The sequence below is a fragment of the Poecilia mexicana genome, unplaced genomic scaffold (assembly GCF_051168715.1).
Source record: "Poecilia mexicana isolate PSO_F unplaced genomic scaffold, ASM5116871v1 scaffold_7, whole genome shotgun sequence".
NCBI lineage: Eukaryota > Metazoa > Chordata > Actinopteri > Cyprinodontiformes > Poeciliidae > Poecilia > Poecilia mexicana.
In genome coordinates, this window is record NW_028263376.1 from 22,924,002 (window position 1) to 22,939,718 (window position 15,717).

Here is a 15,717-nt window from a genome sequence, read left to right on the forward strand (position 1 = left end):
TTCAATTTTAGCAGCTTTGTCAGAAAATGAAAAAAAAAAAAAACATATCACAGAATAAAACATTAGGATGAATTTAAGATCTGTTATTGTATTTTTTTTTTTTTTTTTTTTTTACAAAGACTGTAATAAAGTGAACCAGAGAATGTGGGATCCCACATTTAACCTTCACGAAGAAGCATTCTCCAGCTTGTTGGAAAGCAGGTTGTGAAAGTTTGTCGAACCTCAGATTCAGGTGGAGCTGTTCGACTTTCACCCAAGCTATAAAACATTGGACACTTCTTTTCCCTGGAGCTGCTGAGGGGGTCATATATATGAGAAAATATACTTTTCAACAAAATTTCGCTTATGCTGTTTTGACACAGTTTTTGTTTTCTATTCCACTGCTTACAAATCAAAGTCATGTCATATTTTCTTTATAATAAGTAGTAATCTTTTGCAAGTAAATCACTGTTGTAGGAATGATGATTGCTGGGAATGATTTCACGCTTTAATTAATCTGCCAGCAGAAGGTCTGAATCCTAAATTTTGTGCAAAGGGAGAATATATGTGCCAACTATCCTTAGTGACCTGTCCTAGTTTGCACAGACCAGAGCAAAGAGCGTGATCTTGAGAATTAGTCACCATGACCAAATGGAGGTTATAATTAGGCCTTTAGTCATGTTGTGAGCTCTAGTATTTGGTGGCATATTCTGCTTCTTAACAGAACCGATTAAAGTGGAGTCACTCTTCGCTGTTATACTGATTTAAACATGTTTTTACTCACTTTCACACTATTAATTTTATCAGAACACACAGAAATAAAGAAACAAGTTTAAGGTGTTACAAAGGCACACTACAGGTAAAATGATGTAGTACGTTAAAGCGCACGCCATAAACTCTCCATATAATTTCTGTCTTTCAAACAGAACTCAGTGCTTTAGAAATAATTAGTTCCTCCCACAGGTTTAATGGAAACAGCCATTTTTGTGTACGCTTACTTACAAACACATACAGACACAAACAGCTTGCAGAAGATATCTTATTATCACGTTGCAAAATGATAATAAACCTTATAAAAATTGTATTTGAAGCATACGGCATCATCCAGAGTAGCTGAAACTAGTAAATAAAAACCTTTATAGTAAACTTTTCTTTATTTTTTCAGCAGCAATTCTCACACTTAAAATATATTAATATATCACCAGACTTAGAGAAGTGCAGCAGAAAGTGACAACCAGTTGTTGGGGGGCGGGGGGGGGGGTGAGGGGGTTACATTTGTGATGTCCTATCACCAGAAAAATAAGCATCAGGAGTTTGTTAAGCACACCTGGGGCTTTACCTGGAACCGTGTGATTTGGACAGATGAAACTGAGATTTATATTCTCAGGAACAAAAAGTCCTGAGGCTGTTATAAAGTTATAAAGTAAAGGACAATTATGTACAAAAACATATAATTATCCCATATTAAGTAGGGTGGTGGATCTGTAATTCTGTGGGCCTGCTTGCTTTCCAAATGCATTGAATAATGAACCACCTGGGTATTTTAACTAAGTATTAGTTGTTGTTGTTCTGTACCACAAAATGTAAATGGGTCATTGTGAATCTTGCAGCAGAATCAAAAGCAAGTTGCCAACTTTCCTCCACCTCAATCTCAGTCCCCAGAGTTACATCCTATATACATCCTATATATATATTATATAAAAAAAATAAAATTAATAATTATTATAATAATATATATATAAAACAGTGGGTTAACCTGAAGAGCAGAGAGCATGAGAGAAATTACAAATCTCTGAAAGATCAAAAACAAATGATTTTAAGGTCCTTCTCTCCATGTGTCCAAACCAGAATATACTGAACAAATAAAATAATTGTTAAAAAGAAGAATTAACAATTTGCCTAAATCAGTCAAAAACACAATAGAAAGCAATGTGCTATAAGTCAGGGTAGCTCCAATCTGAGCTGCTGGGGCTGACCTTCTAAAACAAAAGTAGAGACTGGATGCTGTCTGAGTATTTATGTGGATAAAGTCGCTGTGGAAACCTGACAGAAAAGGGCTACAGACTCAGCATTGGACATGTCGGAGGAAATCAAAGTTTCTGCGACAGATCAGAAACTAAACATTGCATAACATCAACCTCTGCAGAGCATGTCCAAGACAAATCCTTCAAATATGAGGATATAACTGAAACAGAGAGATCGAAAAAAAAAATGTCTCCTGACTATTCTGAGGTTACGCTATGGTCAAATAAAAACAACTTTAATTTGTTCGGCTCATATGTGGTACAGCATTTTTGGAGTTCCAAGAAAATGGCTGAGGTAGTGTAACGATAAAGGGCTAAATGAGAGCAAGAAAATGCTGGGAAAATGATGATTAGAGGCAGCCTAGTGAATGCCTATATGAAAAATGTCAAGCTGAATCCCAGTCATCAGAAGCTTTGCAAAGGAAAAACATTGCAGCATAATGTCACATCAAATGCTTTGCAAAAATCATACTGGAGTTTCAGCATAAAAAAAAAAGCCTTTTTCTATTTCAAAACTCAATAATTTTCCAGACTCCAGTTACATTTTTAAAAAAAAGTTTTAGGCAATAGTATTCAAAATATTTATAGAATTTTTTACCTTCCACAAATCATAAAATGACACATTTGTCGGCTTTTAATTAAAAGTACAGTTAACAATAAAATAATAATTCAAGTAAAATAACAAACACGAATAAAATAAAAGATCAATTCTGACATATTAGTGACTTAATATACAAGAAACATGATAAAGAAATAAAATAGCATAAGAACCAATTGTCATGTACATTTTATCCTTTTGCAAATACAGAATGAATCTAAATCTCAATGTTTTGTGAGCCAGAAGATTTTCCTCTGATGGTTAAGGAAATAAAATAGTCAAATAAAACCTGCGGTATAAAGAAGAAAATTAGGAATAAAATCCATTTTGGAAAACCATTAAAAGCTAAAATGATATATTTGCTTTTCTGGAGTATCTAGGTCAAACACGGTCTTTACCCTCACATTTCAGTCAGATTTTTATTTGGAAGTGTACCAACATCTGCATTCACAGATTTATACACAGCTTTCAGTGTTTCTCAAATTGCCTTTTGATTAATTTGTCATCATCAAGAATTGATGATTATTTCAAAAGTCCAACTGTGTTGTTAGTACCGTTATGATCAATGCGCACTCAGGTTCATGTTGCTCCCCTGGTGCCGTCTCCAGCACCAACAATCATCCACGCGCCCAAACGGCCCCATGCCCTCAGAGAAACGCTGCCCTACCATGCCTCCACATGCTCTCTGCATGTGTGTGTGTGTGTGTGTGCGTGTGTGCGTGCGCGTGTGCATGTGTGTGATTACTCACCCATGACAGAAACGTCATACTCGATCAGGAACAGAGCTTCCTGGCCGCTCTGCATCAGCATGGTCAACGCATCAGCGTGCCTCTCTCTGTTCAAAGGCATCCCGTCTATGCTTAAAACCCGGTCTCCGGCCTTTAGCGTGCCCTCTCTGGAAAAAAACAAACAAAAAAAAACCCTCAAACATGAACAAGGAAAATAAAACCTACCAAACCGGGCCATGATGCTCACAGCAGCGTTTAAGCAGCGGTCATGGTGAATGATTAAGCAGTGAGGATCTCCTCCCAGGTGGGACAAAGGATAAACATGATAAATGGCCATAAAGGCTTTGATGCAGCATTATGTTTGCTCCACCGTTTTGGTGCTCTCAGGTTTTCATAGAGAAAAGTGCAAGGCTGCATTAGCCTCGGGATGAGCGCTGCCCTTTCTGTGTTAAACATGCTCTTCATGTGTTGCAGCAACAATTTTGTGCAGTCTTTGAGAAAGAAAAATTGGGCTTTTGCAACATAAATGCACAGCAGATTTTTAAAACTCATTGCCGCATTAATAATTGACGTTTGATTTAATGCATAAAAACAAGAAAATTAGTCAAATGGTCATTAGCTTGTATGCCTCTGTACACATGAATGCCTACATTCTTTAATTTTAATGGACTCGTCCATGCAAAACCTCCCAGATGATCTCACACGCCAGAAACCAGGTGAAACACAACCAACCCTTATAAATAAGCACATCATCAGGCACATCCTGACCTGTCTGCTGGACCCCCGGGCCGGACACCGGTAACCACCAAAGGACGAGACCTTCGCCAGTCTTCATGGAAACCTCCTTCAAAATGGATTCCAAGAAAATATTATAAAATGAAAGAAAAAAATTGGACATTGTAACGTTCCTAAAATAAGAAAAAGCAAACAACCGCATCCAACTTGCTTACCTCTCATGACAAAGCCAAAACTGTTTCCCTCCTTGTGTAAAAACACCTCTATGGTTTTAGTTATGACTCCCGACGGACTCTGGACTGCAGTGAAAGAGAAAATCAAGAAAGAATTACATAGAAGCAGAAAAGGTCCATGTCTGCAAACAGAATGGTGCGATTGGGTCTTGTTCAAGAGTTGTGAGTTCTGTTAAGCTTAGAAAATCATTTTATTTTGTTTGTACAATGTGCAATGTTCATGGTTTCTTAAAGGTTTTACTTGAGAAGAAGGAATTAAAAGCTGTCAAATTTGTGTGTTGGGTGTAATATTGACAACATGGCGATGCTTCGGGAGAAAATAATTTACTTTTTGGTGTGACTTCCCCACACACGGGCAAAAATTTCCAAGTTGAAATTAGGTTTTCCAAAAGAAAGAAATATATATATTTGCTAATTATGATCATATTTTTTTACCTGCATTTTAATGGGGAAATAGTTGGATTTTTGTAGAATTGGGAAGTTATTGCAGACTTAAAACATTGAGATGAATCTCTTTCTTTTAAAAGAAAGGCATAGTTTCCTAGGTTGTTTAGTTTTGAGAATGTTTATCTCATCTTTGCTCAGCGACAAAGATGGGATTTGGGTCACTCCTTCTTTTGAAAGTGCTTGTCATATTTTGCTAAGTTTAATGAATACAGTAAATAGGTTAATGTTTGTTTGTGCTCCTGCTTTCCATGTCAACAGATTTTACTTGTAAGTTCATAAAATCTTGTGAGAGGGATTTCATACTCCAGTCTTGCTTTTGACAATAATATATATATATATATATATATATATATATATATATATATATATATATATATATATATATATATATATATATATATATATATATATATTAAAAACTGTTTCCATTACGCTGTCATCTAGATTTATTTACTCATTCCGTTCTCACCATATGCAGGCAGCTCATACTCCACTTCCAGGACGACTCGCTCCCCGATGTTCTTCAGTAGGCTAATGATTTCATCGTGCCGGAGCTTTGACAGGTTGATGCCATTCACTGACTTGATGTAGTCGCCCACATTCAGCTGGTCGCTCCTGTTAAGAGCCACAACAGACTATTAAGGCCATCTAGCTTTCCTCTACTCACTGGTGAAAGCAGAAAGCTGCACATCAAATTTACACAAACTAAAAAAATGTCCACATCTGCACATTTGGACTACATTTAATTAAATGCCAGCAAATGTTTACCATCGTTCCACCAAACCATCCCTCTGATTTAAAGACAATACAAGACACGCCCAGCTTTTACTCCACAATGCAGGACTTAAAGTTAGCCCTCCAAAGCTGCTATTAACATATGCAGCTATTAACATATTTTTATTGCTATTAGCATCATGCTTTGGATCTTGTTATGTTAGAATTGTGCAGGTGCATCGCGCAAAATAAGTGTCAGAATAAGGAAGGGCACTGGTTTCAAATTATTTAGGTTCACCTCAATAGAACAGTTGTATGGTTAAAACAACCGTTTTTGGCATCTACTTATGCCAAAAATCAATAGATGCTTTTAAAATGAATATACTATTCGTGCCCATGGTGAGTCTATGTTAGCATATGACCAGAGCTGTAGCTGGAACTCCGTTATGTGATTTTTAACATCTCTGCAGGCAAACAGAGAAGGACACCTGTGTAGAAAGCAACACAGATTTGGGAGTAAGATGACTGACAGTCTGTCCCTCTTTGACACTGACAGAGATGACTATATGGTGTCTCACGTCTGACATTCTGAGTCAACGCGCCGCTCACTGGAGAGCTAATTAATCAAATAGATGTCCTGCCCTTCTTGCCCTTCTCACCCTTTGGGCTCCTGTCAATCAGCCGTGACAGCAGACAGAGAAGCCTCCAAAGCTTAGCAGGGTTGAACGTCACGATGGTCCAGTGCCGTCACACACGTAGCCATTCTGACCCAGCGTGTCCCCACCCATTAAATTAGTGGGTACTTTCACATAGGCGTGAACTCAGCTGTGTGAAGACAAGCTGCTTGGCAGAATTAGCATAGTGTCCCTTAGACGTGACAAGAAATGACATAATTTGGCCAGGACATTTTCAAAGGATTGTGTCATTCTTGCTGAACTGAGGGTGTTTTTTTTGTTTTTTTTCTTCACATCAGTGTCATGCAGGATGACACACCATCCCTCACCCCACCCACAAACAAGGTAGAAGTAACAGGCTTTGAATAAAACATTTATCGTTTCCATGCTACTGAAGTGTATATACAGAAGGCTAGAAGATTCTTGGTTTAGGATTTCTGATATAGATTTTAACCTGCATTGTGGACTTATTAAAATTGAAAACAGTAAATAAGTAAATTTTATTTGTACAGCTAAAAATTGCAACATCTAAAGTGCAAGATAAAATAGAAAAAGAAACTAAAAGGTAGTTTTAATGTGAATGTCTTCAGCACTTTCTAAATGAGCAACAATAATCAAATGAGTTTTCTATTGCTTTAAATGAAATGCTGTCAATGGGAAATGTGTGTTTAGTAGGTGCCTCTGAGCAGGTCTGCGCTCTGCATGGCATTTCATCTGTTTCCCTCTCCTGTTCTAAATACTAACATCTTTTCTTTGTCATGTTTGAGGTTTAAGGATTCTGAAAGGTGTGCATGTTTGCTCTGATGCATGTTTAGGTTCTGTTAGGTTTGGTCCAGAATAGTTTGTTGGAGATGTCTGACTCCAAAGAGTCATGTGTGATTTTTGCTGTACGAAGAGCTAGACTAGACACGACTTGTTGTAATCGATATAAATTTCAGGCATCAGGTCAAAACAAGAAAATTTGAGAAAATACAAGACTTCAGTTCATGGAAGAACATGCTTGTATTGTTGGCCTTGATGACTTTTGGAAAACATCACATCTTAATATCTTTCTGTTTTCTGTTCACAGAAAACTATCTGGTTTATAAAGCTACTGGGGGAAAATATCTCATTACCATCTGAACAAAAAGGTTTTATTTAAAAACTTCCCTCTGGCTAACATCTGTTGTTTTAGCATTGAAATAACTTAGTTATACTTTATTAATGATTTAACCACCATACCACCATAGCATATCAGATTTGTCTTAGGTGAAGAAATGTCTCGTGTAAGAAGAAGGCTAATAAAACATTCTGAATAGCAACACTCTAGACTCAGCTATCAGCCTTTAAAACATGTGTGCAGAGCTGGATGCCTGACCGGTTTGCTGGCGTTGCCAGGCTCAGAGCACATCACAGAGCACAGATCTCACCTGGCAGCCAGCCCACCTGGCCGTAGGTTTGACACTCTGGGCTTGCCATCTTTATCAGAGCCTCCGGAGATGGTGAGGCCAAGGCTGCTGCCTTCCCTTTTCATCAGCTCCACCGTGGTCACTCCTCGATACTCCTCTGCTGACAGATACAGACGCAGGCACAGACCCACAGAAAGAATTAGCCTCTGCTTGACAGAGCTGCCCTGTCTGTGAGGCATGGAAGGGCTTTTTTTTTTTTTTTTTCTGAATCTTTCGGAAAATGTTTTCTAAGATACAACCACAGGGAACAGTTTCCAGCTACTTTGTCTTCTCTTTGTTTCTTCGCATCCCAAAGAGAATATTTGTGTGGAAATCTGAAGGAAAGTAAGAAGCTTAAGAAAATTTAAAAAAAAAAAGTAAATGCTAAAGTAGGTGAACACCAAGGTGACATGTATGTCCATAGTTCTTTAAGAAAAACACTTATTTGTAAAACTAATAAGTGTCATGATGATTTTGTTTGAATAATAAAGTCAACAAGGTGCAACTCACCAAGTACTCAGGATTGATTTACCACACTGGGTGTGAGCAAAGCTGTAAAGCCAAAGGTTTTCATAGTTTGTTGATTTGGAGCAATAGGGATGTTTTAACACCACACCAAGAAGGGAAGAGAAGGTTATTGCTTCTGTAAGGTTATTGCTTACAATGCACTCTAGATAAATGTGGTGCCCATTTATCTAGAAAGTATGGTATGAAACAATGCAATTACTAGTCCACAAATGGAACAGGGGATCTTCTAAAACTGGCAGGACACCAATAGGTTTGAAGTTGATGTGAGCTGCTAAAAATTCGTAATATTTTTTTTAATTATCTGATTCTGTTACAAACATCATCACCATCTTATTTCAGTTCCAGACGTGTGTGAAGCATGTCACACTTCTCATATTTTTTTTTTCTTGTGGAAAATATTTGAAACCAGGTATCATTTTCACCCCACTTCACAATTATGCTCTACTTTGCTTTGTTCTATTACATAAAATCTCAGTAAAATACATGGATTTAAAATTATAAAATGGTAAAAATCTGAAACAGTATGAGTTTTTTTTTTTTTTTGCAATCCACTATACAAATAAAACCCCACACAAGATGTTAAATGTTAAGTTCATGTCAATATGAGTAGAGAATACTGAACAAGTACGACTTGTTTGGAGAAGTTGCAACAAAAACCCTTACTTTTTTACAAAAAAATAAAAAATATCATAGTTTAATATGTAGTACTATTTGAACAAACCAAATGACTTCATTGACAATGTTGTTTTTGTAGGTGAGACTGAGACAAATATGCCTGAAGATAATGCTCTTTGTCACTTTGAGTTAAAAACAAAAAACCCAACTATCAGGTTGTGATGGAAAGATCAGGATTTGGTTTAGCTTTCAAGGAAAAGAACTAAATTTCTTAAAGAGTAAGGATCCAAGGTATTGCAAAGTGAAAAAGTCAGACACATTTAGAAAAATCGTCCATTACGGAACATATGTTACATCATAAATAAGAGACTTATACTTTAAATCGTTGCATAAAACGTTTTCCTGAAAGCAGTAGAATATTGAGCTTATTGGGATTTTACTTTCTGCTTTAACACTTTGCCTTTAGTTTTTATGTATTGCCACCTGCTGAGTTTCAGCTTATGTTTTGGTTACTTAATCAGAGAACTACCAAGAGCTTGATAATTTATTTAACATTGACAATTTATCAAGTAAACAGGATTGACCTATTTTAGTCATGACTTAAAGTCAGTTTTAAAGCCCAGTTTTGTTATTACATTGATTTAAAGAAAAAAGAAAGAAAGAAAAAGAAATACAATTGTAATTGATGTGTGTTTTCATTGTGTCATGAGAGAACTCATTCTGTCTTGTGGTCCACTTTGTGCTGTGCTGGTAAATCTCCCCTTTGTCCATCATGCCAACAGCAGTTTAGTACCATGACAGGTATGCCACAAGTGCATTTTTTTCCCGACTTATCTAAGCATTTATTACAGCAAAAGACAAAGCAAACCACTAGAGGCACATAATTCACAATTCAACAAAGACTGCTGCGATTTTATCCTCTTGATAACCCAAGAGGGTTGTGACTCAGATGGCACATGAAACAAAGTAAGGTTTGACTGTAATGTACCTGAAAGGCTTCGCCCCCGGGAGGAATGCGATTGGTCAGTTGTCTCTTTGCTCCCCTTGGAGTATGGTCCTTCATCTGAGGAGACAGCGGGGAGGTGTAGGAGGTTATGCAAAGACTGCAGCAGAAAGACAAATAAGCATGACTGCCTATTCCTGACAGAAACCCACACCTCAGTGTTTTGAACTTTAACCTGAGTGAAAGTACTGCAGCAGTGATTCAGACAAAACAAAACAAAAAAAAAGTCTTTAAAGACATTCATTCAAAAACAAGAATACATTTGCAGAAGAGCTGAAGTATGCAACCACTTGGGCATGGAAACAGCACGCAGTTAATGGACTGATTTTGGATGGGGAGAAAAAGATCATTTGCATGTCATTTACAGCAGCTGCTATGGAAAGCAGCAAAACGTTCAATCTGTTCAGCAGAGAAACAGATTTTTGTTCACTTCTCACCCGTACTGGGGCCCATTTCTGACAAGGTTCACAAATTAGCAGAGTCAGTCCCCAGCCATCTGAGCCTGAACGCAGAAATGAAACCATATTCGCAGTAACGCTGCTGAGGAAACTGACTTGGCGCTTCTGTAATCCTGTCCACTATGGATGACCTTTTCAGGTGTCCAGCACAGGGATTAAACATCACTCTACACACCTGAAGAAAAGCCTAGACAGAGTTTTATTTTCAAGAGGGAACAAATGACTGTAAGCGCGAGTTACCATGCTGTCAAAGGTTTAAAACACAACCTTTTTCATAACTTACAGTGTATTGATTAGTCTTAATATACCTTTAAGCCTCTTCCAGATTTTGTCACATTACATCCGCTAACTGACACAGAGCTGCATGAATGTTCAATGAAAGGAACATTTTCATTTTCAGCCATTTCAACGCTTTCAAATATGTTGAAAATGGTTTTCAATATATTTTTACGCTCAAGTCAAGAATTTGGTATTCATTTGCTTCTTCTCCCCATTGATACCCTGAAGAAAATCAAGAGGAAGCAACTAACATCAAAAGTCGTCTAATTCGTAATATTTAAACTGTGATTTAATCTCAGTTTAAATATAGCTTTTCTATGAACTTATCCTAGAAAAGCCAAGGAACATAAAAGACAGGAATAAAGTTGTAGAAAAGGCTAAAGCAGGGTTAGGTTCTAATAGAAGAACCCAATCTTTGAACACTTTATCTGAAGATAGAAAGAGGACTGCATGTTACTCTAGAGAAGAAGCTATGAGGCTGGCTGTAATTTTGGAGGAACTGCAGGGAACTAAGTTATTAGTCTTCCTTATAACTGGATGGCAAGAAAGTCATAACAGGTCATTTTTAAAGTTTGAACCATGCAGACAGCACGCCGCAAATGTGGAAAATAGTGCTCTTCTTCTCAGAAGAGGTCAAAATTGATCAGTTGGCAAATGTGTAATATGCTTCATGTGGTGGAAAACTAACAGTGCACATAAAGCCTCAACACACCATCTCCACTAAATAACAAAATTCAAAAACAACAAAAAAATAAATAAATAAAATAAAAACAGTGACGGCGGCAGTCTCACCCTGTGGGGATGTTTTATTCCCGGTGAGACACGAATGAAGCTCTGGGTTTATGTAAAGATGAGCTGAGCTAAATAGAAGAAAACCTGTTTGGCTGCAGCAGACTGACACCAGGGCAAAGGTTCAGCTTCCAGCAGGATGACCACTTTAAACACACTGACACAGATACAAAGGATGATTTAGCTCAAAGCGTGTGCTGGAGTCCCAACTAAAATCCAATTAAGAAACTGTGGAAAGATTTGAAATCTGATGGTCATGGACACTTTCCATCCAATCTGAACTTAAAACCTTTCTGATTTCTATCTTTCCTACTTTTTCTACTTTACCTTTGACTTCAAAGCAATCGCTTTGCTTTGTTTTAGTCTTTTATGCAAAATTCTGTAAAAAAAAAAAAAATAAATAAATTTTGTTGTAGTTGTAATGTGATCCAGGGTGTGAATACCTTTGGAGGGCACTATTTCGTGTGTAACGTTCAAGGTCGAAGCCCAGTCACCTAACCAAGAGGTCAGAAATGACTAATGTTTTTTAAAGAATGCACATTAAATTTGAGTTTATCAGTTTAAAAGAATAAATGCCACATCAACTAAACTATGGGTGTTTCTAGCCCTTCTCTGTGTCCATCAGCCAAACCTGAATCCTAGAAAAGAGGAGCCACAGGACATCAGGTCCACTCCTTTATCTCTGCCTACAGTGACTGTCTTCATCTGTCCAGCTGAAGCTGAAACCTTCAGACAGCCCAGAGGTATGGATCCTTCATCATACCTTCAGTGATCTGAAACCTTCGGGCAGCTACGTGAGACTAGAAGTACTGAGAAAAAAAAAAAAAGGTTAGCCGCTGCAGCAGCTGCATGACTCAGCCCTCAACCACAAAAATATCTCCACTGCATTCACATTTCATGGTGATGTAGAGAACACACACATCCGTGATGGTATTTCACTTGTTTCCCCACATCCTTTGCTCGAACAGCGAGCCCAGTTGATTTGAACACGCGCACGCGCGCAAAGTGAATGACACATCCCAAACACTTTAGGCAAGGCAAAAGCAGAGTAACCATGCAGGCTCCCAGGGGCCCTGACAGTCCAGCAGCTGTCCTCTCTGTCAAAAGGCAGCATTAGCTCTGGGTTGCACTGAGCCGATGGAGTTGCACGTGACCAAACGTTACTATACCATCAAGCTGTTGGCCACCAATCCTCCTCCAGCTTAAAATAACCACCATTCACCCCGAGAGCCAGGGTCGATTACACACAACCCCAACAACAATGCATAACGCACTGATCTATCTGTCTGCCAGTCTGTAGCTGAATCAAGTTATGCTTATATAATTAGAGGCTGAGCAGAAGCATAATCCCTCCTTTATAAATAAATAGAGCTAATTAACTTCTGGGTTGAATAAGGGCACTGCGTGACGTCCGTCTCATATTTAACAGGAACGAGGGTTAAATATGAAGCCAGACATGACACTGAAACCATAATCCTTATTTCAGATGTAAAACTTTATTTTTAAAAGTGGGCGGCCCCATATCTGGTTTATGTTGCTATTTCTGCTCTAACTACACATAGTAAGATGCTATGCCGAGCTGGTGGCCCAGTCCTCTCACATCTAAATCTGTTCCTGTCTATCAAAGTCACTGACCAGGCGTTGCAGCGGGGCGGACGGACGCAGAGGAACGCTCATTCACGAAACACAGATCAGTGACCTCCTACAGACTCTAAAGATCAAAGTGGGGGTCCTCTTACCAATGCTGTTCTTGGTGTCCCTCCTCAGACCACACAGCATGGCTGCAGCTCCTCTGGAAGCTGATCTTCAGCTTAGTGTGTGAAGAGTTGAGGTTTCACCTGAGAGTCCTGGTCTCAGGCGCTCACATGAGACGCGGAACACATCTCCCCTTCTGCACTTCCAACATTTTCCTCAACCATGCTGCTTGTTAAGAGAAAGGTTAATGCGGTCCCTCCAAACAGTCTCCCAGTCTTCTTCTTTTTAAACTTGCAGGATGAATCCGTTGCGGTCCTCACCAGTGGAACCTCTGAGATCAGCTGAGATGTTTGTGAAAAGCCTTAGCAGGGAGAGGAATGACTTGTGCCCTATTCTTGGCATCTCGCTGTGGCCCCGTTTTTCCAGCTATTCTTACAAATGGTTCGTGGGTTTGGCAGAGATTTTCTCATGCCCTGCTCACACACTCACATGAGCTCACACACATAACCCTTCTCTCTCTCTCTCTCTCTCTCTCTCTCTCTCTCTCTCTCTCTCTCTCTATTTCTCTCTCCCTCTTGCTCAGCAGTTGCTCATCCTCTCTTTCTCTCTGCCAGAGGGGCTCAGTGAGGCAGCCACACACGATAGTCACTCCCCCACTCTACCCCTCTCCCCCTCTGCACACAGTCACGCACAAACTCACACTTTATCCCACCAAGTCCTGAATCCCACCCTCTCACACATGCACAGTTCACACACTTGAGATTAGACACGACACAGCGGCGCGCACACCACAACACCGAACTGTCGGCACAATTAACACCACCTGCACACTCACTGTCAGACTCCGTGTCACGTTTTTCTCACATAGATCCTGTACCCAACATTATAGAGCGTGCATCTTCACAGTCCTGGTGTGTGTCTCTCTCACTCTTTCACTCACACGCACACACACATGCATATGCAAAATTCCTGTGCCGAACAGCTGCCTGCATGCCTGGCAGTAGTAGAGACTGATTTTAAGTACAGAGCAGCCGCCACACTGGTGATAGATTCACATTGCAGTCATGGGCAAATAAATAAATCATATCCAAAAGAGAAGAGATGCAACACTTAAACCTGAGCAACTTTGTAAAAATCAAAAGCATCCACACTGAGTGAAGGTTTAGATGACCTCTTCGTGAGTCTCGACCCAGTGACGGTTCCGAACCCAAACACAGATGGGGTCATTTGTCATGCACACATGTCCCAGCGCCTGCCGCTTCCTGACCCCCACGGGCGACCCCTCTGAACCTCCGCTGCCTCATTTGTTTTGGTTCAGTGCAGACAAAGTGCTGTCCCTACCGAGATTTTAGATGACAGCACAAGATGCAACACCAACAAATTCAGACTGTGAGCTGAGGATATATTTCGTTCCACTTTTTTTTTCTTTTTTTTTTTTCCTTTAACAGTTTTTGTAAGTGATCACAAAGAACCAGCAGCATAATTCGCAGACGTTCCAGTGGACACAGTACACATTAGCTAGACAATTTCCTTAGAGGCAGTTGTCCTTAATACCCCATTTACAGTGGGTGTGAGTGTAGGCTTTTCGAGCGAAACTAATTAATTTCCTGCAGGATAATAAGAAATGTGAGATGAAACAGTGTTGGACAAAAGAAAAGAAAAATCCTCTAGGAACAAATAGCATTGATTCACAAAGAGGAAGTTGATTAAACTTCAAAACCTGAGGTGAAAAAATACTGCAGCATAATTTATCCCTAATCAGTTAACATTTTTACTTTGAATTGATGCTCTAGTTACGATTGATGCAATCTCTGGTTTCTCCTGATCAAACCAACCACACTGCCATCTAATGGCGGCCAGCTCCAGCTGCAGATGGAAGCCGCAGGGTAAAAAAATAAATAAATAAAATAACCTGAAACTCAAAAACAACCTAATAACATTTAAAGTGGTAAATCCCAGGTTACAATCATGCAAAGAAACGTCACCAATCTATAAAAATACACACAAACTAGTTAAATCATCGTGGCGATTTAACAGCAATTTTCTACAGGTAAAGCTTCCCCATCTGTTTTACCTTTGGTTCTCCCTCTGATGATGCCCAGTCGACATCTGAGTGAAAAAGAGAACATCTTCCTCCTTCCTCCAGCACACCGGCTGCCTTTCCTCAGGGAATCTGTCTGAGGAAAGGCGAATGAAAGCTGTTTGGGGGCGAGGTGCCCTTTTCCAAACATTGCCCTTGCTGACATGTTCATTTTCTGACAACAAAAACAGGATTTTGTCCTACTCCTCGCTTTGCAGCCTGTGCCTGCCCTGCTGCTCACGTGCTCTCCTTTCCTTTTCTGGAGAACATCCAGTCCCGTCAGGTGAGTCTTTCTCAAACAGGTGCAGGTTCTCAAACAGGGCAACGCTCTGTTTCCCCCACTCCCCCCCTTTGCCCCCTCCCAACCTTTCTGAGTCTGTTTCTTCCTAACCTAAGCAGCTATAAGCCGACCGGCGGACTAAATGTTGTGTTTTTACATCTTTGGCAATGTCAGCTTTGCAGGAGCAGATGGCAGAGAGTTCACGGCTGTGGGGCACAGCTTGCCTGCCAGAATGCAATGGAAACCTTCTCTGCAGGGACTCGGCGTTCTACCTTGTAAAACAATGCGCAGTCTGAGCGAGCAAATGCAGGACAATGTCATCTGATGGTGAATTTCTGCAACGAATGTCATCCAAGGATACACACAACCCCCAATCTTGGAGATGTTCAGTGGACCTTGGCTGCCATTTGGCGATAAGTTTTCTACCAAAG

At 39.5% G+C, this 15,717-nt stretch overlaps 1 protein-coding gene across 1 annotated transcript in view; it reads right to left on the reverse strand.

The window, feature by feature from the left end:
• Window positions 1-15,178, reverse strand: part of LOC106933932 (glutamate receptor-interacting protein 2-like) — a 34,445-nt gene extending 19,267 nt beyond the window's left edge. The window contains exons 1-7 of the mRNA XM_015013482.2: window positions 15,001-15,178; window positions 9,691-9,765; window positions 7,542-7,680; window positions 5,214-5,359; window positions 4,280-4,363; window positions 4,098-4,173; window positions 3,351-3,496 (exon numbers count right to left, since the gene is read on the reverse strand). Coding sequence (XP_014868968.2) covers window positions 3,351-3,496; window positions 4,098-4,173; window positions 4,280-4,363; window positions 5,214-5,359; window positions 7,542-7,680; window positions 9,691-9,765; window positions 15,001-15,178 — 844 coding nt within the window. The remainder of the gene's footprint in view (window positions 1-3,350; window positions 3,497-4,097; window positions 4,174-4,279; window positions 4,364-5,213; window positions 5,360-7,541; window positions 7,681-9,690; window positions 9,766-15,000) is intronic.
• Window positions 15,179-15,717: the final 539 nt, after the last annotated feature.